This window comes from Dama dama, chromosome 5 (genome assembly GCF_033118175.1).
Source record: "Dama dama isolate Ldn47 chromosome 5, ASM3311817v1, whole genome shotgun sequence".
NCBI lineage: Eukaryota > Metazoa > Chordata > Mammalia > Artiodactyla > Cervidae > Dama > Dama dama.
In genome coordinates this window covers 124,862,871-124,883,787 of record NC_083685.1, presented here as the reverse complement: position 1 = coordinate 124,883,787, position 20,917 = coordinate 124,862,871, and the positions used below count along the sequence as shown (strand labels likewise).

Below are 20,917 nucleotides of genomic sequence, written 5' to 3'. Positions count from 1 at the left end.
ATTCATGGGGTCGCAGAGTCGGACACAACTGAGCAACTGAACTCAACTGAACTGAAAGTTATTTTGACAACTAATATTTGAATCATAAGTCAAGCTGCCTTATACACTTTCTCTGCTGCTAAAAGTTAAAGGTGAGACCTCTATTCCAGCACAGATTTACCATGGATATAATTTCTGAACACAAATTACAGTTTGAGCAGTGACTTTGCATCTCTATAGGAATACAAAGGAAATTTCCATATTTCAAAATATTTGCAAATAAGGAGTTTATACCAAACATTCAGATGAAAGTGATGAAGAGAAAAGTATCAAGACACTAATACAATTCTATAAATGTCTTCCAAAACTAATATATGCTTAGTTAAAGTCATGCTTGTGGAATGATAACAGCACTTGGCAGGACCTATCTATGTGAACAGACATTTCCAAAAGTGAAATCAGTTGAATCCTGTTACAGAGTCAGTATTAACAGATGAACATTTGTAACCAAGTTTTGATGCAGGGGACCCCCAACTTTGCAAATGTTACACTTGCCCCCCAAGCCCGTTCTTATTAGTAGACCTGTATTACCAAAAATTGTGGCCAGTTATTTATCTTCAACAATAAAAATTTGTGAGATTTTGTTTTTTCTCGTTATGTAAGTACCTACATAATATCCTCAGTCTAAACTACTTACTGTATGGTCCTGGGCAGAAAAGTTTGCTGACCCTGCTGTGGAGGTCAGCCTGCTGGTGGGGGGCGTGGGTGCCTGGCTGCAGGGGCAGCAGAGTGAGGCCATGCCAGATGCTCTTCTTAGAGCAGTGGGGAGCTAGATACGGATTGAGACACTAGCTGCTTCTTGCCTGTTGCCTCCAAATTTACATAGTTTTTCTAACAGTCATCTCTAGTACTTTTCTGTTTATCTAGATTCTCCTCACACTCCTCTCCCAGAAGAGTGAAAAACCTAAATGGATAAAGCTATTAAATGAGACAGCTTGGAATAGGATTAGTTGGAATTCCCTGGCGGTCCAATGGTTAGTACTCTGCTTTAAAGCACTGCCAAAGGTGCGGGTTTCATCCCTGGTCCTTGGAGCTAAGATCCCACAAACTACACTGTGGGACCAAAAATAATAAATAAAAAGTTTAGCTGGAAATTGAGCTAGTAGCAGTTAGCGCTTCTTTTCACACCTACTTAAGAGTGATGTAATTTACTGAATTTATTGTTAATCCCATATGCATTATCACTGTTGGGTTAATGGGTCAAGTGAGTGAATTTAGCTATCAAGTAGGCAGATTTTTGTCATTTTTTTTAGAACTTTGGAAAATAAAATAATCCAGTAAATATTAAAAGTATTATTTGATTTTTTTTTTTTTTTTTTTTTTTTAGTTCTACCACTTTATTGCTACCAACCCATCTCCCTCCACGCTTGTGCACACATGCTCAGTCATGTAATCCCATGGACTGCAGCCCGCCAGGCTCCTCTGTCCATGGACTTTTCCAGGCAAGAATACTGGAGTGGGTTGCCATTTCCTTCTCCATTATTTGATTTTTTTAAAAAAGATATTTGCATGTATTTGATTTTAAAAGTTTTTAGGGAAAAGTATTAGTTTTATAAAGCAATTTAGTACCTTGATACCTATGATTATATTTGTGTAAAAAGACTGGGATAAAATTTACCAGAAGTCTAGCATTATTTGTGGTAGAACTTAGGATAATTTTGCCCTTTTCTACATTTAAAATTTTTTTGTAAGTGGACATGTTACTTTCACAATGATCTTTTACTTTTATAAGTAAACCATTTAGAGGATAGTTAATACGATATCCCAAAAAGGAATGAGCGATGGCTTTGATTGAAAGTCAGCCCCCGGTGGGACACACGTGCAGACACTGCTCCTCAGTTAAGGTGAGCCCCTGACCGGCTCCCGTGTCCCTCTAACCTTCCTTGATGCTTCTGCTGCGCGAAGGTGTGGCTGTCTCCATCGGCTCTTATTTACTCAGGGCCCGGGTGGTTTCTCAACTCATCCTGGCCACAGTGGGTCACCGGGGCCTTACAGTTTGCAGCTAGTCTGTGTTCACTGACGTGTATCCTTGAGTGGGGTGCTCCCAGGAGGTGGTGGGGGAAGAATTGAGCTCTGCGGCCCTGTGCGTCCTTCAGATCTTGGAGTGAGGCCAGGGTGGCTGGTGAGTCTTCTCTCCAAACGGAGGATTCCAGGACAACTTGATTTTCCTGAGAGCTGGTTGAATTGAAGAGAAACCTTTATAAAATAGAAAGATGGGTTGGAGCTTAAAGAAGAAAATTGTGCATTTCTTCTGAAAATTTGTTTTATTTCAATCCATGAAAGAGTGATTTCTGAGTGGGTTTCTCTTTGCTGTCTGGACACTGCATTGCTGGTTAGCACAAGGTTGGAGGGGAGCCGGGAAGTTCTCATTAAACAGTTTGGTTCCCAGGTGGTGGATGGTACAGTTCTGTTAGCAGGAGGTTAGAAATTTTTCTCATTAATTATTGCTGGTTGACAGTGGGTACTCTGCCTGCCTGGATTTGGTCATTTGACCCCTTTTCTCACAAGAGGCTTTTATACAGGACAGTCTGCCCTATCCCCTGAGTTAGAAATTTCCTGCACTGTGGTCCTTTTCGCAGGGAAATAAATAGTTCAGGCTTCCAGCTCTCAATGTCTGCCTGCTGGAGGCATCATAAAACTCTTGGTATTGCTTTGTGGACTTTGCCCGTTGTACGACTTTATTTCTTGTTATATTCATTCAACAAACTTTGTTACTGTAGTGGGTTCTTACATGCTTGCTATCAAGGATTTTATAATCTAGTAACAGAGGAAAATGTACACATTAATATGCAGTGCGGATAAGGGCTGTAAGAAATGTCTAGAGAAAGTGCCATAAAAACTTAGAGATGATAACTTAACTGGGGACAAGGGCAGGAGGGGGAGGGTGGATAGATGTGAAGGAAAACTTCATGGAAGTGATGGCATCAGAAGGTTCATTACCTTTGAATTCAGCCTTAAAAGATTTTTCCAGGTGAGGGAGGGGATAGGTGCAAAGGCAGGGAAGTTAAAGATCTCTTTGCAAGATACCAAGGACTCCAGAGTTACTGGAATCAAGAGAAATGAAGCTGGGCCAGATGTGTAGGACTTGAAATGCCAGGCCAAATAGTTGGTCTTTATCAGTGGCTACTGTAGAAGCTAAAGGCTTTTAAGAAAGTAAGAATTCCGTTTGGGCTCTGGGAGGAATGATGAGTGCAGTGCAGCATCCACTGGACACGGGAGGCCAGATGCAACGGGCCTGTTTATTAAAAGGTCTCAAGTGTTTGCCCCCCGGCAGTGGGGATGGAGATGAAGAAGCGTCAGATGAGGTAATCTGCTGCCTCCATGTCTTCTCCAAGGCATCCCTGCCAGCTGGAACCCTTTGGAGCCCCAGCGTCTGCACGCAGCACTGTGGACATTGCTGCCCCATGGAAGCAGGCCTGCCAGGACCTCTTTCTCCAAAAGGACAGGCAGTTCTCTGGGCAGCCTCCTTGGGTTTCTATTGAGGCACTGATAAGTGCCATTCTTAGGGCCACTAGATTTAGCAAAGAAAAATACAGGATGCCCAATAGATTGAAATTTCAGATAATGGAAAATTTTTTAGTACAAGCATGTCCCATGAAGTATTTGATGTATCAAATTCCAGTGTAACTGGATGTTCTGTAATTCTGCCAATCCTGACTGCTTCTCACTCTTCTCTGGCCCTGGGTTCATCTTCCTCCACCCCCATTCCCCACCTGTTACCCTCCCGAATGGGTCTTCTGTGGGCTGGACGTCAGGTGGAGTATGTGCTGCCCAGGAGAGCTCAGTCTGGCCGTTGAGGGGTTAATGGCCCAGCTCAGCGCCAGGTTTGGTCCGTGTGGACAGCACGCAGGGCAGAGTTCTGTCTAATCAGACAGGGAGACACACCTGTGTCCCAGTGCCAGAGAGGGTGAGCAAAGCCCTAGGGAGCCTTGCAGGGTTCAGCCAGTGTCTCAGAATATACCTGCAGCCTGGAGGTGCTGTGCCTAAAATTTGGCCCCTCTCTCACCTCACCTCCTCATCACTTCCCTTTTGGAGTTCTCCTTCCCTACTCACATTCCACAAAGGCACTTGGAGCTCTTCACCTCCACATACTGTTTCTAAGAAGGCTGAGTGCCAAAGAATTGATGCTTTCGAACTGTGGTGTTGAAGAAGACTCTTGAGAGTCCCTTGGACTACAAGGAGATCAAACCAGTCAGTGCTAAAGGAAATGAACCCTGAATATTCATTGCAAGGATTGATGCTAATGCTGAATCTCCAGTACTTTAGCCATCTGATGTGAAGAGCCAACTCATTAGAAAAGACCCAGATGCTGGGAAAGATTGAAGGCGGGAGGAGAAGGGGACGACAGAGGATGAGATAGTTGGATGGCATCACCGACTCAATGGACATGAGTTTGAGCAAACTCCAGGAGATAGTGAAGGACAGGGAAGCCTGGCATGCTGCAGTCATGGGGTCACGAAGAGTCAGACATGACAGAGCTATTGAACAACAGCTGTTTCTAAGCTCATACTGTTTCCTTTGCCTAAAACACCCTTGCTACATTCTTCATCCACAAGTACCTCTCCTTCCCTTTCCCATTTCTCTGTGCCAGCCTGGGTCCAGGATCCTCCTTCTGGGTTCCCAAGGAACCCACAGCAAACCTTCCTTATAACCTCCGCAGTTGAGTGATTGCCGCTGTTACTGGTGTGTCTCCCATGGTGATGCAGGCTTCCTGGGGATAAGGACCTGCTACCTCAGCGTCCTCGGTGCGCATCCCCGCACTAGTACCTAGTAGGTGCTCAGCAAATAGGTGCTGAATGAACAGGACGCTATTTGAAGGTTTTACTGCCCCTTAAACACGTCTCTGTGATCTTTAGGGAGCACCCACCTCCGGCTTTCCCCCTGCCCAGTGCAGAAGCCTGGACACTTCTCCACACTTCAGGGATGGGAGGATTTTTTTTTTTTTTTTTTGGCCACGTTACATGGCTTGCAGGATCTCAGTTCCCCAACCAGGCATTGAACCCAGGCCCTCGGCAGTGAAAGTGCAGAGTCCCAACCGCTTGACCACCAGGAAATTCCCCTTGTCTGGGGGATTTTTCAGCATTTTCATTAGCATTAGAGAAAACCTGTCTGGAAGGTCTCGGCCCTGTCCTCACACCTTCAACGTGCCCAGGCTGGCAGGGCCCGAGCACCCTGGCATGAGCCAGGGACAAGGGCTGGGCCTGCTTCCCTGTGTCCCAAGTCTCCCAGCTCCAGGTGGAGCTCGCAGGCTGGACAGAGGCTCCAGGTCAGTTGGTCCCCTCATGCTCTCTTCTGCCCACAGCCTTCTGTGCCTTCTAGAACCATCCTCCTCACTGGCTTCAAATGCCCTTTATCAAGCCATTTGTTGCCTGCATTGTTAGGACTTGAGGAAATGAATAAGAATTAGCCTGCCTGCCTGCCCCCAGTGTGTGTGTGTGTGTGTGTGTGTGTGTGTATGAATCTAAGAAACGCTCCACCAGGACACAAAGTGAACAAAACACAGATGGACGATGTGGTTCTGTAAGGGGGTTGGGCCCTCCTCTGGGTGGTGATGGAGGGGTGGGGCTTGGAGTTGTCTTGGTTATTAGATGCAAAGTAAAGAGAGAGATGCAGAGTAAAGGAGAGAGATGCAGGTTGGGAGGAGGCCAGAAGGACAGCCCTGAAGCCGGGGTGAGTCAGGATGGAAATAGAATACCTCAGTCCTGCAGGTGGTCGTTAGTGAGACTGTCGGGGGAGGCATGGCCAAGAGGGAGTGTCTTCAGATGCTTCTAACATGAGCTTCACACACAGACGTTTGGGTGGTGCTTTAGGAAACATCTCCTGGAAGAGCTTGGCAGACAGGACAGTGACTGCCTGGGACAGGGTCTGGAGGGACACCTGGTGACCTGGGTTTTCAGTTCCAAAGCAGCAGACTTCCTGGCGCTCAGCCCGGCACCCATCCTTGCTCCTGGGATGAGTGAGGCCTCCTGGCCTGGCAGGCAGAACTGGATAGCAGAGACCCCGCAGGACACTGCAGAGAGGGCCCTCAAGCTCCTGTTTGCAGCCTTTCCCCTGCGATCAGTGGTTTGGCCTAGGAAACCTCGGGTGTACTCAGCCACTGAGGAAGCCCTCGCCTGGTCACCATGGGAGGCAGCTGATCGGGGAGGGCATCTGTGGTTCTGCCCTGCAGGCCGGCAAGGGACCTGTGTGTCAGGAAGGATCCTCACGCTAAGGTCCTGCCTTCAGCTTGGTCTTCTCTGGTGTCTCGGTGGAACCGGCCCGCAGAGTAGGGCCCTTGGGGGACTGGGTGGCCCACGTCTTGCTGGGAAGCAAGGGCCGTGACCGCGCTCCTGGCCTGCTCACCGGGGGCTCCCTCTGCAGGTACCTGAAGGAATTCCGCACTGAGCAGTGCCCGCTCTTTGTGCAGCACAAATGCACTCAGCACCGGCCCTACACCTGCTTCCACTGGCATTTTGTGAACCAGCGTCGCCGCCGGTCCATCCGCCGTCGGGACGGCACCTTCAACTACAGCCCCGACGTCTACTGCACCAAGTACGACGAGGCCACGGGCCTCTGCCCGGAGGGCGACGAGTGAGTGCCGGCCAGCCTGCCCTCCGAGGAGCCATCTCCTGGGTCAGAGGCTGCCTTCGGGGGACTTCTGCAGCCTGGCCCACCTTCCTGTGACCCGGACCTGGGCTCAGAGCCTGCCATCCCCCAGGGGAGGCCCCTTCTCCTTTTCCCACTTTTGGGAGGCCTGGCGCAGGCCTTTCTTCTCCTAAGCGTGAAGGCCACGCCTGAGCCAAGGTGGCTTCCTGGGCCTTCTGTCCTGGTCCCTGCAGGTCACAGGACCCTCTCAGCCCACACAGTTCCCACCACAGCTGTTTACACAGAGCCTCTCCAATTCCCCTTTTTGCTGACTGAATATTTTGCCAGGGCTTCCCCCAGTGGCTCAGTGGTAATCGATGCGGGTTCGATCCCTGTATCCGCTGGAGAAGGAAGTGGCTACCCACTCCAGTATTCTTGCCTGGGAAATCCCATGGACAGAGGAGCCTGGCTGCAGTCCATGGGGTTGCAAAGAGTCAGACACGACTGAGTGACTAAAAGAACAACAAAATATTTTGCCACAGAGCTCTGTGAAGAGACGGCATAACGAAGGACAAGCATAAGGAGGTGGCACACCTAGGAAGGTCTCAGAGGGCATACGTTGTGACCCTGCCTAATGTGTGCTTCCCCCACGCAGAGGTGGCGGTGGGGGGCCATCCTAGGGGTTTGTGGGTGCGCCTCACTGACCGTCCCGCACCAGCCCTCCCCATTCTTTCAGGGGTCAGAGGCTTGCTGGTCCCACCCCCAGCCTAATGCAGCACCCAGAGCTCAAGGCAGTTTGCCCATGTTTTGAGCAGGCTGTTTGCTTCTCTGAAGACCCCTGACCTGGGCAGCATGTGTTCTCCCAAGAGTGCCCCCCGGGAAGCTTCTTTTCAGGACAGCCCAGGGCCCCGACGGAGTAGCCTTTGCGAAGCTGACATGGAACACCAGGCCTTATCAGGCCCCACTTTGGGCTGCATGCAGCCCGCTCTGGCAGTGGGAGGGTGGCTCTGTTACCACAGGAGGACTTGTCGCTTGCTCGCCTGCGACAGCATCAGTGCCTCCTCCGGGCCATGAAAAGCCTTCCACGGGCCAGGAAAGGGCAGGGCTGGGGGCCCGGCTGCGGCGGGGGAAGGCGAGTGACCCGCACCCCCGCTGTGTTTCAGGTGCCCGTTCCTGCACAGGACCACAGGGGACACGGAGCGCCGGTACCACCTCCGCTACTACAAGACTGGAATCTGCATCCACGAGACCGACGCAAAGGGCAACTGCACGAAAAACGGCCTGCACTGCGCTTTTGCTCACGGGCCCCATGACCTCCGCTCCCCTGTCTACGACATCAGGTGGGCTGGAGGCCGTGCCAGGCTGATGGCTGTGGGCCCCGGGCAGGACCACAGACGGAGTGCCTGGGTGGCACTCTGCTGCCTTCCTCCTCATGCCCCGTCCCTGCTCTGTCTCTCCTCCACTGCTCTCCCCACAGGGAGCTCCAGGCCATGGAGGCCTTGCAGAACGGCCAGACCACAGTAGAGGGCAGCATGGAAGGCCAGTCGACTGGGGCCGCGAGCCATGCCATGATAGAAAAAATCCTCAGTGAGGAGCCACGGTGGCAAGGTAAGGGTGGCCACATGGATGGCCAAGCCCCTGCCACCAGCTGCCTGTTCTCCCATAGCCTCCCCGAGCACCACCCACTGCCTTCTCCACCCCAAACCACCACCTCTCCTGGGAGGCCTGTGCCCCCTCACCCCACCTCACACTAGTCAACTGCAGCCCAGTCCTGCAGGGGCCCTGCTGGGGGATTCTCCCCCGGGACCCCTGGCCTTGGTCCTGTCATCCCAAAGTGTTAGGGGTTTCCCTCGTGGCTCAGACAGTAAAGAATCTGCCTACAATGCAGGAGACGTGGGTCAGGGAGATCCCCTGGAGAAGGGAATGGCAACCCACCCCAATATTGTCCCCTGGAGAATTCCATGGACAGAGGAGCCTGGCGCTCCCTAAATGCCTTCGGGGGCTTTCCCACACACACATGGCTGAGCATGTACACGAGTAGGTGTGTCTCAGCCCTCCCGAGGGCTCCCTGTTTACTCTCTGACCTGTGAGCTTCTCCAGTGAGGGATGGTGGCGTCCTCTCTCCCTCTCTCCTGGGTTGCAGACTCGGCATTGGCCCACAAGGAGGGGACCCTGCTCATTCCTGTCACCAGAATCTTGGCTCCTGGACCCTTCCCAGTGGCTTCCCCTTTCCCTGCCCCCACCCTGCCCAGCTGACCTCTGCCTCTGCCCCCATGTGCAGAGACCGCTTATGTGCTGGGGAACTACAAGACGGAGCCCTGCAAGAAGCCCCCGAGGCTGTGCCGCCAGGGTTACGCCTGCCCCTACTACCACAACAGCAAGGACCGGCGGCGGAGCCCCCGGAAGCACAAATACAGGTCCTTTGGGCCCAGCAGGCCAGCCGTGGGAGGAGGGTGGCAGCAGGCAGATCAGGGCTGAGGCTGCTTGCACTGTGCTCCCGGGGGTGGGGGGCAGGGAGGCCAGCCCCGGGGGTCGCAGGACCCCAAGAGCAGTGGGAATGTTTAGGAGAGCCAAACGATCCTTTGGTGTGAAATCAGGATCTTTTCACTAGAAACTCCTCTAGTTCTGACCCAGAAGGGTGTCTTCAGGGCCAAGCCAGAATGTGGCTATAGCCTGGCTCTCCTGCGGCACAGTGCTGGGGGGAGGGGAGGACTTGGCTGAAGGGAAGAAAACCGTGTCCTTCTGGTGATGTAGCCAGGCTGGGCAGGGAAGCAAAGCCTGGCTTCTGGCCCGAGTAAGGCCCTCACTCTCCAGCTGATCTTTACTGTTTCTGAGCCTGGCTTTTCGAAGCCGGGAGACCTGAGAGGGGCCCTGAACAGCTGCGATCTCGTTAGCATCCCCCAGGTCCAGTCTGCGTCCCTCTGACCCACCCTGTTATTGAACCAGGTCGTCTCCATGTCCAAACGTAAAGCACGGGGACGAGTGGGGAGACCCCGGCAAGTGTGAGAACGGAGACTCTTGCCAGTACTGCCACACGCGCACGGAGCAGCAGTTCCACCCCGAGGTGGGCCTTGGCGCCGCGACCCTTTGAGGGGCAGGTGTCCTGCGAACGTGGCTCCCTTAACGCCCAGAGGCACGCTGGACAGTCATAGCCCTGACCAAGATCATGAGTGGGAACGATCCCTCTGTGAGAGCTGGGTCAGGGCTGGTTGGGCGTGTGACCCAGGAAGGGAGGTCGTCCCCGGCGTGGGGGTAACCATGTCTGCTTACTCTGTCTTGAGCAAGAAGTTGGTAGGGAGAGACTTAGAGAAGTGGCCTCGAGTGGGGAGGAGAAAGAAGAGACTTCTAAGCTAACCCAGCCCTGCGGAAGGCACCCCGGCTGCTATCCCTCTCTGCCCAGGCCTGACCTGCCTCTCTTCTGCTCTGCCCTCCAGATCTATAAATCCACCAAGTGCAACGACATGCAGCAGTCGGGCAGCTGTCCTCGAGGACCCTTCTGCGCCTTTGCCCACGTAGAACGTACGCTCTTCCCACTGCCCTGGGGCAGGGCCCGCTCCCCCGCCCCGCTCCCCCGCTGTCTGTCAGCCAGCGGTGGGCCCTGCGCACACTGGGAGTTCCATTCCCCCGCCGCCCCGCCCCACCTCTCTGGAGCTGGCTGGAAACCCGGAGCTTCCAGGGTGGTGAGAGAGCAGGGACTGTGCCCCTGGTGGCGCGCTCAGAGTCCCGGCAGAGCCCTGGCCACTGTGCCTCTCCCATGGCGGACACCACTGATGGGACGCGGCCCTCCGCCCTGCTGGGAGCAGAGCTGTCCAGGCGAAGCCTAACGCAGCCCCCCGAGTCATCGCAGGTTTTCAAGTAACCTCACCCAAAAAAAAGGAATAGTGTTAGTTTTAGTATATTTTTATTTAACCCAACATAAAATAATATCATTTAAAATATAATCAATATAAAATCAAGATTTTTTTTCCCCCAAACCAAGTCTTTGAAAGCAGGTGTGTACTTGAATAGCTACAGCACTGTCCAGTCCAGACCAGCTACATTCTGGTCTCAGCCGCGGCCTGTGGTTCTGGGCTGCCGTGCTGCTCAGCGCAGCTCCACACCGCCCTGCCCATCTCAGAGACAGGCCTGAGTTACTGCCCGTGTCCACCCCAGACCACTGCTGTTGGTTCTTAACCCCTTCCTAGCCTTAGGCCTTGTCTCAGGGATTAGACTAAAGAAGAAATTGCAGGCCCACTGAGGGGGAAGCATACACTTGGCTCAGAGGTGGGCCTGGGTAAGGCAGCACAGAGAACTGATGAATGGCCCAAGCTTTGGAGTCGTGTGGATTGGGGTTCAAATCCCAGTTCTGTTTGCTTGCTCAGCCACCTTGAGAGATGTACCTAACCACTCTGAGCCTATTTCCTTATCTGTAAAATGGAGGCCATGATATCACTTCTATCTTCCAGTCATTGTGAAGATTCACAATTCATACAAATCGCCAGGCACATAGTAAGTGCACAGTACGGTGTGTGATATTGATAGAAATAAGGAGGAGCCTTCCCTTCATACACAGGGGGCTATGTGGTCTCCTTTAAAGAGACCCGCAGGCATTTTTGGAGGACCGGAGCTGGCTCGGGCCTGCTAACACCCTGCCCCCGTCTCTTGCAGAGCCCCCCCTCAGTGATGACCTGCAGCCTTCCTCAGCTGTGTCCAGCCCCACCCAGCCAGGCCCCGTCTTGTACATGCCATCTGCTGCTGGAGACTCGGTGCCTGTGAGCCCCTCGAGCCCGCACGCCCCAGACCTCAGCGCTGTACGTGCCTGTCTGGGGGTGGAGGTGGGGGCACCATTCCTGCCCAGAGCCAGCATCTGCCTGTGCTTGGGGAGGTGGCCTCTGCCCAAGGGGTTCTGCCCTTTGAGCTGCAGGGTTCTTCTGTCTGTCAAAAGCTGATCGTGGCTGGGGTGGTGTCCCCAGAGCCTGTATCAGCCTGGGTAGAGCTGTAGACGGGACAGAGAGCCTCATGAGGTTCTGCGTTCTCAGGTGCTGGTTGCTCCCCCTGGCAAATGGAAATGGAACTGAGCCTCTTGCTGGAGACTCTCCCTCTGACAAGGGGATGGAGGGTGGCCATGCCCCACCTGCATCCTGCTCACTAGCCCACTCTCTTCCTTCGCTGCAGCTCCTCTGTAGAAACAGCAGCCTCGGCAGCCCGTCTAATCTCTGTGGCTCCCCCCCGGGCTCCATCCGGAAGCCCTCCAATCTGGAAGGCCTTGTCTTTCCTGGCGAGTCTGGCCTCGCCCCTGGCAGCTATAAGAAGGCTCCTGGCTTTGAGAGGGAAGACCAGGTGGGAGCTGAGTACCTGAAAAATTTGAAATGCCAGGTAAGGGATGCGGGGGCAGCCCAGTGAGGTTAGCCATATTCTGCCTGTGGCCGGAGAAGCCCTGGAGGGTTGTCCTGGCCCAGCTAGGGGGAGCGTGACCCGGAATTAGAAAGTCCTTGATGCCAGCCTCTCGAAGACTTAAGAGAGTGGGTGAGGCCATCCCATTTTACAGATGAAGACAGGCAGGTTAGAGGTGAGCTCCTCACCCAGCATCAGAGCCATCAGCCAAGGGCTAGGGTTCCCACCGCGGTCTTCTGGCCCCACATCCAGTGTCTGCTCTGCCCTGTGCTGCCTTGGTGAAGCAGTAGGGCCTTGGGGAGCAGGACAGGAGGGTCCGGAACTGGGTTTCTCTGTGACTTGGAGTCACCGTGGAGGAGAGGAGCAGCACCCCTGGTCTCCAGGGGAGGGAAGGAGGGTGCGTGTGAGTGAAGGGGCCACACAACAGCGCCTCATGCCTCCTCGCCCCCAGTCCCTGCAGCCTCCGCAAGCTGATGCTTGGGAGGACTCTTGGGCTCAGGCGGCCTCCTAGCACCACATTCATCTCCTGCTCCCTGACTTTTCTCTCAGGCCAAGTTAAAACCCCACTCACTAGAGCCCAGGAGTCAAGAGCAGCCTCTGCTTCAACCAAAACAGGTATAGAGCCCTCAGCCCCCGCCTTCCCCTTCTGGCACCAGCTGCAGACAGGATAGGCCCAGAACTCCAGGAGGCTTCTTCAGGGAGCTCCGGGCACCGCTTTGTCTACAGATTGAGGGCAAGATTAAGGTGGGGCCCCAAATCCAGAGGGGGTGGGGGTCAGGCCCTGGAGCCCCTCACCACCTGGACTCATTCATTAGAGAAAAAACTCATTGAAAAAAAAAAAAAAACGCATTGAGCAACTGGCACTGAACTTGCTTCCCCCTTCCCTACTTAAGGGTTTTAGGGATGAGGGGGCCTGCAGTCTCCAGGCCACACGTCTCCCTCTCCAGCCCCTCAGGAGGGTGTTGAGGGAACAAGCCGAGAGCTGGGACGCGCCCTTCCCATCTGCCCAGCCAGCCCCTGCCGCCAGACTCCATGGGCGGCCATCCCATTCCATCTCTTCATTCTCGTTGCAGGACATGCTGGGCATCCTCCCCGTGGGCAGTCCCCTCACCTCCAGCATCTCTTCCAGCATCACCTCCAGCCTAGCAGCCACTCCCCCTAGCCCTGCTGGCACCAGCAGCGTCCCTGGCATGAATGCAAATGCTCTGCCCTTCTACCCCACCAGTGACACGGTAGAGTCGGTCATAGGTAATTGGGCCACTTCTGTTGCGAGTCTAGGAGCAGATCTGTAGCCAGGGATACTGGGTCTCTGAAATGTGGCTGGTCACTTCAGACATCAGTCTCGGGAGATCAGAAGGTGGGCGCTGCGAGTCCTTTGACCTGGACGGAACATGCGTCCCCGATGCGGGGCCGAGATGGCTTTCGAGCACGTGAGCCCCTCCATGTGCTCTGCTGTGCATGTTGGAAGAGGGGCCTCTTGCCCTGGGGGTGTGCAGTCTCTTTCCACCACAGGCGTCAGTCAGCCCCAGCGGGCGTCCTTGTGAACAGCCCGCTGGCTGTCCTCAGAGCTCCTGGTCATTAGATGCCCCTGCCCTCTCCTCCGCAGTCACGTGTGGGTGAGGCTTGGTGCTGGGTCCCCACAGGCACCGGGGTGACAGATGAGACAGGCCGTTCCTGCACTCCCCGTCCAGCTCCGCAGAGCGCAGTGGACAGGTGCTGGGCAACTGCTAGGCACTAACCAGAGGAGGAGGCCTGTGAGCAGGGGCTCGTTTTCCCCTGGGGCCAGCATAGACGGCTTCAGAATGGAGAGCCACTTAGCCGGGGGTTGGTCTGGGCGGAGGAGCAGCCCAGGCACTATGGAGCCTTGAGATGCAGCAGGGGCAGGAGAAGAGGCAGTTAAGGGCAGGTGGGTCCAGACGGCGGGGCCTGGAACCTGGGGACCATGTGGCCCCTCAGGAGGCTGGCCGGCTCATACGCCGCTCACTGCCTCCAGAGTCCGCGCTGGATGACCTCGACCTGAACGAGTTTGGGGTGGCTGCCCTAGAGAAGACCTTCGACAACAGCACGGTGCCCCACCCAGGCAGCATCACCATGGGTACTGGGCGGTGGGGGGCGGGGGCGGGTTCATGGGGTCCAGCCTGGCCCGGGGGTGGGCCAGCGGGCAGTCCCCTCCCGGCGTGGCCCCGCATGGCTCACCCGGCCCTCACTTCCCTGCTCCCGGCCTCTCTTGCAGGCGGCAGTCTCCTGCAGAGCTCCGCGCCCGTGAACATCCCCGGCTCCTTGGGCAGCTCGGCTTCGTTCCACTCCGCGTCCCCGTCCCCCCCCGTCAGCCTCTCCTCGCATTTCCTGCAGCAGCCCCAGGGCCACCTGAGCCAGTCGGAGAACACATTTCTGGGGACCTCAGCATCCCACGGATCTTTGGGTAAGAGCCAGTCTGGCTCCCTAGGGCCTGGGGCGGGAATCTGGGCTTTTGGAAAGTGCCTTTGGGTGTTCTGTTCCGGCTGGAGGCAGTACAGAGTGGAGGTGAGAGCCCGGGACCTGGGCTCAGAGGTGAGTCAGGCCTCTGGTCCGCCGTGCTCTGAGCTGTGTGAACACGGACACGTGACTTAACCTCGCTGCCTTAGTCTCCTCTCTCATGTGGGTATAATGGCAGTACCACCTCGTGAGCTGGTGCTGAGGCTTAAATAATGCGCGTGAAGTGCCCGGTGCCGGACTGGTACACAGTGAGGAGCACGGCCTCAGAGCTGCCAGGGCCTCCGCCTGTTCCCTGTGCCAGTGTGGTGGCTCTGCCCGTCACCCAGAGCTCCTGGAGGCCAAGGGAGAGGTCGGACAGGGTCACCCCCAGCGCAGGGTGGCCTTCCTGGCCGGCAGAAGCGCCAGGGAGACGCAGCTCTAACCCCAAAGGCTGTTTGCCAAACCCACCATTGGAACTGTGAGGAGCGGGGCTCTGGAAGGCAGGTCAGAGCAGAGGGGCTAGAAACGGGAGGAGGGGACCTGGGTGTATGAGTGGGGCCCGGTGAGCGTTCACTGCGGGAACAGATGTAAACCGGCGACGCCCAGCCGGCTGCCTCTCAGTCACCAGCAGCTACTACTCTTGACTCCCCCTCTAGCAGCTGTTCCCAGAGACCAGAAACACCACCCCGCCCCCGGGGCCCCCGAGGGTGCTGGCCGTCCAGGTCACACTGAGCCTGTGCCTCCGCGGTGCGCTTTGACTTTCCCACCAGGTATGGGTTCTGCCCTGATCTCTGGAGACACTTAAGAATGGTGTTGAGCCGTCAGCTTTGGAGGCTTAGAGCTCTGTCTGTCTGACTTGCCTCACACATTCTGGAGGCATCTTGACGGTAGCCCTCCGCACTGGCCACCCATTCATTCATTCCTTCCCCGCTGAGCAGTATATGGATACAGTTTGGGCTCAACCATCCCTGCTGGCGTGGTGCTGTGGTCTTCTGGGGGAGGCGCAGGTGCCAAGCCATGAGATCATACTTAGAGACCCTCACGATCGTGTGACTGAGGATAATGGGGGCACCTAGCCTGGAGGAAGCACACCCGAGTGAGAGGACAGGTGCAGTGGAGCGCCTGGCCTCCAGGACGGGCCGGGAGCCGTGTGTCTCCACACAGGACGCTGCCGGTCACATGGCTGTACTTGTGTTGCTTGGAAGACAGACTTAAATCCATTTGGTTCTGGAACAATCTGGCTATATTAGTGGGAGAGGGAGCAAGAAAGAAGTCATTAGAGTGATACATGTGGGCAGAAGGAGGCCAGAGGTGGGTATAGGGCTCCCTCAGAAGACAGGGGGCACCTTAGGGGCCACGGAGCAGGGGCACACAGTATAAGCAGTTCAGTTCAGTGGCTCAGTCGTGTCCGACTCTTTGTGACCCCATGGACTGTAGCACAGCAGGCCTCCCTGTCCATTGCCAACTCCCAGAGTTTACTCAAACTCATGTGCGTCAAGTCAGTGATGCCATCCAACCATCTCATCCTCTGTCATCCCCCTCTCCTCCTGCCCTCAATCTTTCCCAGCATCATGATCTTTTCCAGTGAGACAGTTCTTCACATCAGGTGGCCACAGTATTGGAGTTTCAGTTTCAGCATCATTCCTTCCTGTGAATATTCAGGACTGATTTCCTTTAGGATCGACTGGTTGGATATCCTTGCAGTCTAAGGGACTCTCAAGAGCCTTCTCCAACACCACAGTTCAAAAGCCTCAGTTCTTCAGTGCTCAGCTTTCTTTATGGTCCAACTCTCATATCCATACATGACTACTGGAAAAACCATAGCTTTGACCCGACGGACCTTTGTGGACCAAGTAATGTCTCTGCTTTTCAATATGCTGTCTAGGTTGGTCATAACTTTTTTTCCAAGGAGTAAGCATCTTTTCATTTCATGGCTGCAGTCACCATCTGCAGTGATTTTGGAGCCCAAAAAATAAAGTCTGACACTATTTCCACTGTTTCCCATCTATTTGCCATGAAGTGATGGGACCGGATGCGATGATCTTAGTTTTCTGAATGTTGAGTTTTAAGCCAACTTTTTCACTCTCCTTCATTTTCATCAAGAGGCTCTTTAGTTCTTCACTTTCTGCCATAAGGGTGGTGTTATCTGCATATCTGAGGTTATTGATATTTCTCCCGGCAATCTTGATTCCAGCTTGCGCTTCATCCAGCCCAGCGTTTCTCATGATGTACTCAGCATATAAGTTAAATAAGCAGGGTGACGATATATAGCCTTGACGTACTCCTTTCCCGATTTGGAACCAGTCTGTTTAAGCAAACACCCACCGAATGACCAGGTGAGGGCTGAGCAGGTGATGGCGCTGGGTGAGCACATGGCTTAGCTTATCGCAGAGCGCAGGCCTTTGGAGCCAGATGTCCCGACTGTGTACTGGCTCTCCCGCTTACTGTTCCTGTGATTCCTGGCAACATGTTTTATCTCAGTTTACTCGTTGTAAAACAAGGGGGCTAGGCCCAAGGCTCCCTGAGCTCTTCCTGCTCCAGCTCTGCCATCATCTGAGGCTCTGACCTGTGTCTTGCTTTCCTTAATCTCCTCCTGGGCCTTCATATCACAAGAAGGCTCTCCTAACCTGACAGTAAAGTGGGGATCACAAATCACCGTGCTCTCCGGCTGCTCTCCCCAGTCCCATGAATCACCTTGGGAGGCAAGTGAGGGGAACCCCACTTTACAGACAGGGATGCTGAGATGCAGAAGTAACAGGTGGCACTTACACATCCCTGTGAAGTTCACAGCCTGGCACTACTGGAGCCTGGCACAGACAGCCCCCGGGAGCCCCCAGGCAGGACTGACAGGGCCCGGGCCCAAAGCCCTTCAGAGCGCTGATGGCCCTCCCCTTCCTGGGGCAGGTCTGAATGGGATGAACAGCAGCATCTGGGAGCACTTTGCCTCTGGAAGCTTCTCCCCAGGCACTTCCCCTGCCTTCCTGTCAGGGCCGGGGGCTGCCGAGCTGGCCCGGCTTCGGCAGGAGCTGGATGAAGCCAACGGCACCATCAAGCAGTGGGAGGAGTCCTGGAAGCAGGCCAAGCAGGTACTGAGCTCCCAGGCCCACCCGCCTTCCCCAGGGCCCAGGGCATTCAGCCGGAGCCTGTCTTACATGGAGTGGGTGCAGGGGTTGGGGGAGCCAGGGGTCCTGGAGTGCAGGGCAGAAACGTGGCTGTTTATTCTCTGCCCCGTGGAAAAACTCGCCTTGTCAGTTGGGACCCTGGGGTGGCTGGTATCACAGGCCTGGTATCCCCTTTCCAAGCTGTTCATTTGGCCTGGCCCCATAGTACTGCGTGCCTCTCCCCAGAAGCCCTGACTCGTGAGCTCTGGGTCAGGGTTCTAGGTTCTGAGATGGGCCACAGCCTGGTCGCCCCTCGAGGTGCTGGCCAGCTCCGCCTGGCACTCCCCTGCTCCACTGGGCTTGGCCCCCTGCCCTGCCCACAGAGGGTCTCTCGCAGGCCCTGAAACTTCTCTTTTCTGCAGGCAGCATCAGCCCTCCTCCCTGCCCCCCTTCCCAGACACCTGCCCCAGCTCCCAGCAGGCCCCGCAGCCACGGTGGCCCCCACGGGCCCCCAGAGACGCACTCGGGCAGGGGAGAAGGGTAGCAGGCCATCGTGACAAGGTGCTGCGTGTTGGGCCCACAGGCTTGTGATGCCTGGAAGAAGGAGGCAGAGGAGGCCGGGGAGCGGGCCAGCGCGGCGGGTGCGGAGTGCGAGCGGGCCCGGGAGCAGCGGGACGCCCTGGAGGCGCAGGTGAAGCAGCTGCGGGACGAGCTGGAGCGGCTGCACTCGGGCCCCGACCCGCAGGCCCTGCCCGCCTTCCCGGGCCTGGAGGCCCTCTCCCTCTCCACCCTCCACGCTCTCCAGAAGCGGCTCCGGGCTCACCTGGAGCAAGTGGACAAGGTCAGCACCCCGGGGGGCACGGGTGAGGCTGCGCGGTGGCCTCGGCCAAGGCTGGGACCCGGATGGGTCCCTGCCGCTCAGGGCTGGCCACCCTCCTCCCGAGAGCCTCTGCCCCGGCCGAGCTGACCCGGGACGCCCGCACTGGAGTGGAGCTCGGAGGAGGACGTCATTGGGGAGGGGAGAGTGGAGGTGGGGGGCGCCAGGGCCCACCCCTGCTCTTTGGAGGGCAGGCCTGAGCTGAGCTGCATCAGTGCGCCTGTGCCCTAGGCTTCATCCTGACCACTTCCCTTCCTGTGAGCTCTGCACGCCAGCAGACGTTCCAGAATGTTAGGTCCCCAGGGCTCTTGTCTGCGTTCCTCAGTGCCCTGCTGGGTCCCGGGAGCATGACCTAGCAGGGAAGAGCTTTCTTCCCTTCACTGGACTTCGGGCAGCCAGGCCCCACACTTGGCCCTGTCACCTCAGGCCCAGCGGTACCCTGTCCAGACCCAAGAGTCCTCACGGGGGACCTAGGGTCACTACAAGATCTAACAAGACAAGAGGCAGGAAGCCTCGGTGCAAGGAAAAGTCTGACCCAGTGGGAGCTGCAGAGCAGCCCTGACCTTCCCCCACCCCACCGGGCCCCACTGGGCCCTCTGGCAGCTGCAAGCAGAGATCAGATGCCTCAAGGCGATGGACCTGGCCTCTGACCCTGCCCTCCTGGGGGGCTGTGAGCAGGCTCTAGAGCTCTCTGCCCTAGTTTCCTCTCCCGAAGGGGCTGAAGTGAGAGTTGAGGGAGCTCCTGGTGGCTGTGGGCCAGGCCGGTGACCGGTGTCCCTTCCTCCGCAGGCCGTGTTCCACATGCAGTCGGTGAAATGCCTTAAGTGTCAGGAGCAGAACCGCGCCGTGCTGCCGTGCCAGCACGCCGTGCTGTGTGAGCTCTGTGCCGAGGGCAGTGAGTGCCCCGTCTGCCAGCCGGGCCGGGCCCATCCCCTCCAGTCGTGACCCTGCAGGCCTGGCCCCGGCCTGGCTCAGAGCTTCTCACCTAGGACTTTTTAAAGTATATATATATATATGTATGTATGTATGTATGTATATGTATATGATTATGTATATGTATACATTTCTGTACGTGTGCAGGTATGCGTGGGCAGCCAGCGTGTGAACAGTGTCTGTGTGTATATCTGTACATAGATATAGACACACACTTTAAAACAGACTTACCAAGCACTTTTTAAAAGAAAAAGACTATTTTGCAGTTCTCCCCCTGCCCGTTCCCTACCTTTCCTGCTGCAGAGACAAAGTCCCCTCTTCTCCCACCAGCCTTCTGGCAGGGAATTTGTTTCTGTCTCTTTTTTATGTAGGAACTAACTATTTTTAACTTCTTCCTGGGGCCTGAGCAGGTCAGGGTGGGAAGCTAGAGGGGGCCGAGGGGAGGGGACAAGCCTTCAGGGCAGGCCCTGTTCACCCCGCCTTCCCAGGCCAGGGCGAGCGCCAGAGTGAGGACAACCCGGGGGCAACCCTGGTTCCCAGCTGTGAGGCTGAGAGGGGGTCCACGCCCGCCGAGCTCCTAGGTTTACCAAATGTGTATTTAGTCCGGGCTGGCAGGCCAAAGCTGTGGGGCCAGCCCCACTCCCGACCCTGGGCCCTTGACGCTCCTCGAGGGGCAAAGCCCAGGCGTTCTTACCCCTCAGGTACCTGAGGCCGGGGTCTTCCCCAGCCCTCCCCCCAGCCCTGGGCTCCTGGAGTGGCCTCCCTGGCCCTGGGGCACCTGGAGGCTGGCACTGCCCTCTCCACCCCACCCCTGCACAGCCCTCCCCCTGGCAGCTAGCAGGGCAGTGGGCGGGGAGGAGCTGCGGACCGTGAGGACCAAGGCAGGGCCCTGTATGCATTCCGTGGTGCTCTCTGAGTGCAGCTGACGTCCTGCCCCGGTGGGGGGCAGGCGCCCGTGTGCATGTGTGTGCGTGCCTGTCCAATGTATATTGTGTCTTAGCTTCCATTTTAAAAATTGTTCTGTACAGAGAGATGCAGCAGGGGTGGGAGGGCAGAGTGGGCAGAGGGAGGCCACCCCGCCCCCCGCATGGGGGGTTGTCTGGGGTGGGAGCGAGAGGGCTGCAGAGGGTCTGGCCCGGCCCAGGTCCCACCTTGGGCTTAGCACGAAAGGGCTTTCAATGAATCAAGTGAAAACTTTTTTACAAAAATGCAAAAATCAAAGCTCCAAACATATTGGAAAATAAAATATGAACTTGTGATGGCGGCTTATTTACATGGGGGTGCGGGAGAGCGGGGCCCTAAATGAGGGCCTCTCGACTGTGCACTGGACCGGCGCCCAGCCTGGCCATCCCACCCAGGCCCAAGGGCTGCTCGAGGCTCCTGGACGGCGTGTTCTCTGACACAGGCCTGCTGGGGCCTTTAGTCCTGGACCCGGAGACCGCCCAGGCCAGAGGACTCGTCAGAGCTCTGTTGTAAGTGGCAACTGGTGTAGTTAACTGTCTTCCAGAAGACAAGGCCCCTAGTAGTTGCTCAGAACAGACAGTGCCTGCTCATAAAAGCATCAAAAGAAGGGTGG

The 20,917-nt window shown here is 55.9% G+C and overlaps 1 protein-coding gene across 8 annotated transcripts in view; it reads left to right on the top strand.

Moving 5' to 3' along the window:
* The window catches only part of UNK (unk zinc finger), a 33,326-nt gene extending 12,726 nt beyond the window's left edge, over positions 1-20,600 (top strand). The window contains exons 2-16 of one of the 8 annotated variants that reach the window (XM_061144805.1): positions 6,400-6,609; positions 7,767-7,943; positions 8,081-8,211; positions 8,885-9,020; positions 9,550-9,667; positions 10,038-10,122; positions 11,251-11,393; positions 11,758-11,958; positions 12,526-12,591; positions 13,050-13,224; positions 13,970-14,071; positions 14,210-14,398; positions 17,335-17,516; positions 18,115-18,372; positions 19,198-20,600. In XM_061144805.1, the coding sequence (XP_061000788.1) occupies positions 6,400-6,609; positions 7,767-7,943; positions 8,081-8,211; positions 8,885-9,020; positions 9,550-9,667; positions 10,038-10,122; positions 11,251-11,393; positions 11,758-11,958; positions 12,526-12,591; positions 13,050-13,224; positions 13,970-14,071; positions 14,210-14,398; positions 17,335-17,516; positions 18,115-18,372; positions 19,198-19,353 (2,329 nt within the window). In that variant the 3' untranslated portion in view covers positions 19,354-20,600. The other 7 variants (XM_061144803.1, XM_061144804.1, XM_061144806.1 and 4 more) reach the window with 7 other exon arrangements.
* The last annotated feature ends 317 nt before the right edge of the window (positions 20,601-20,917 follow it).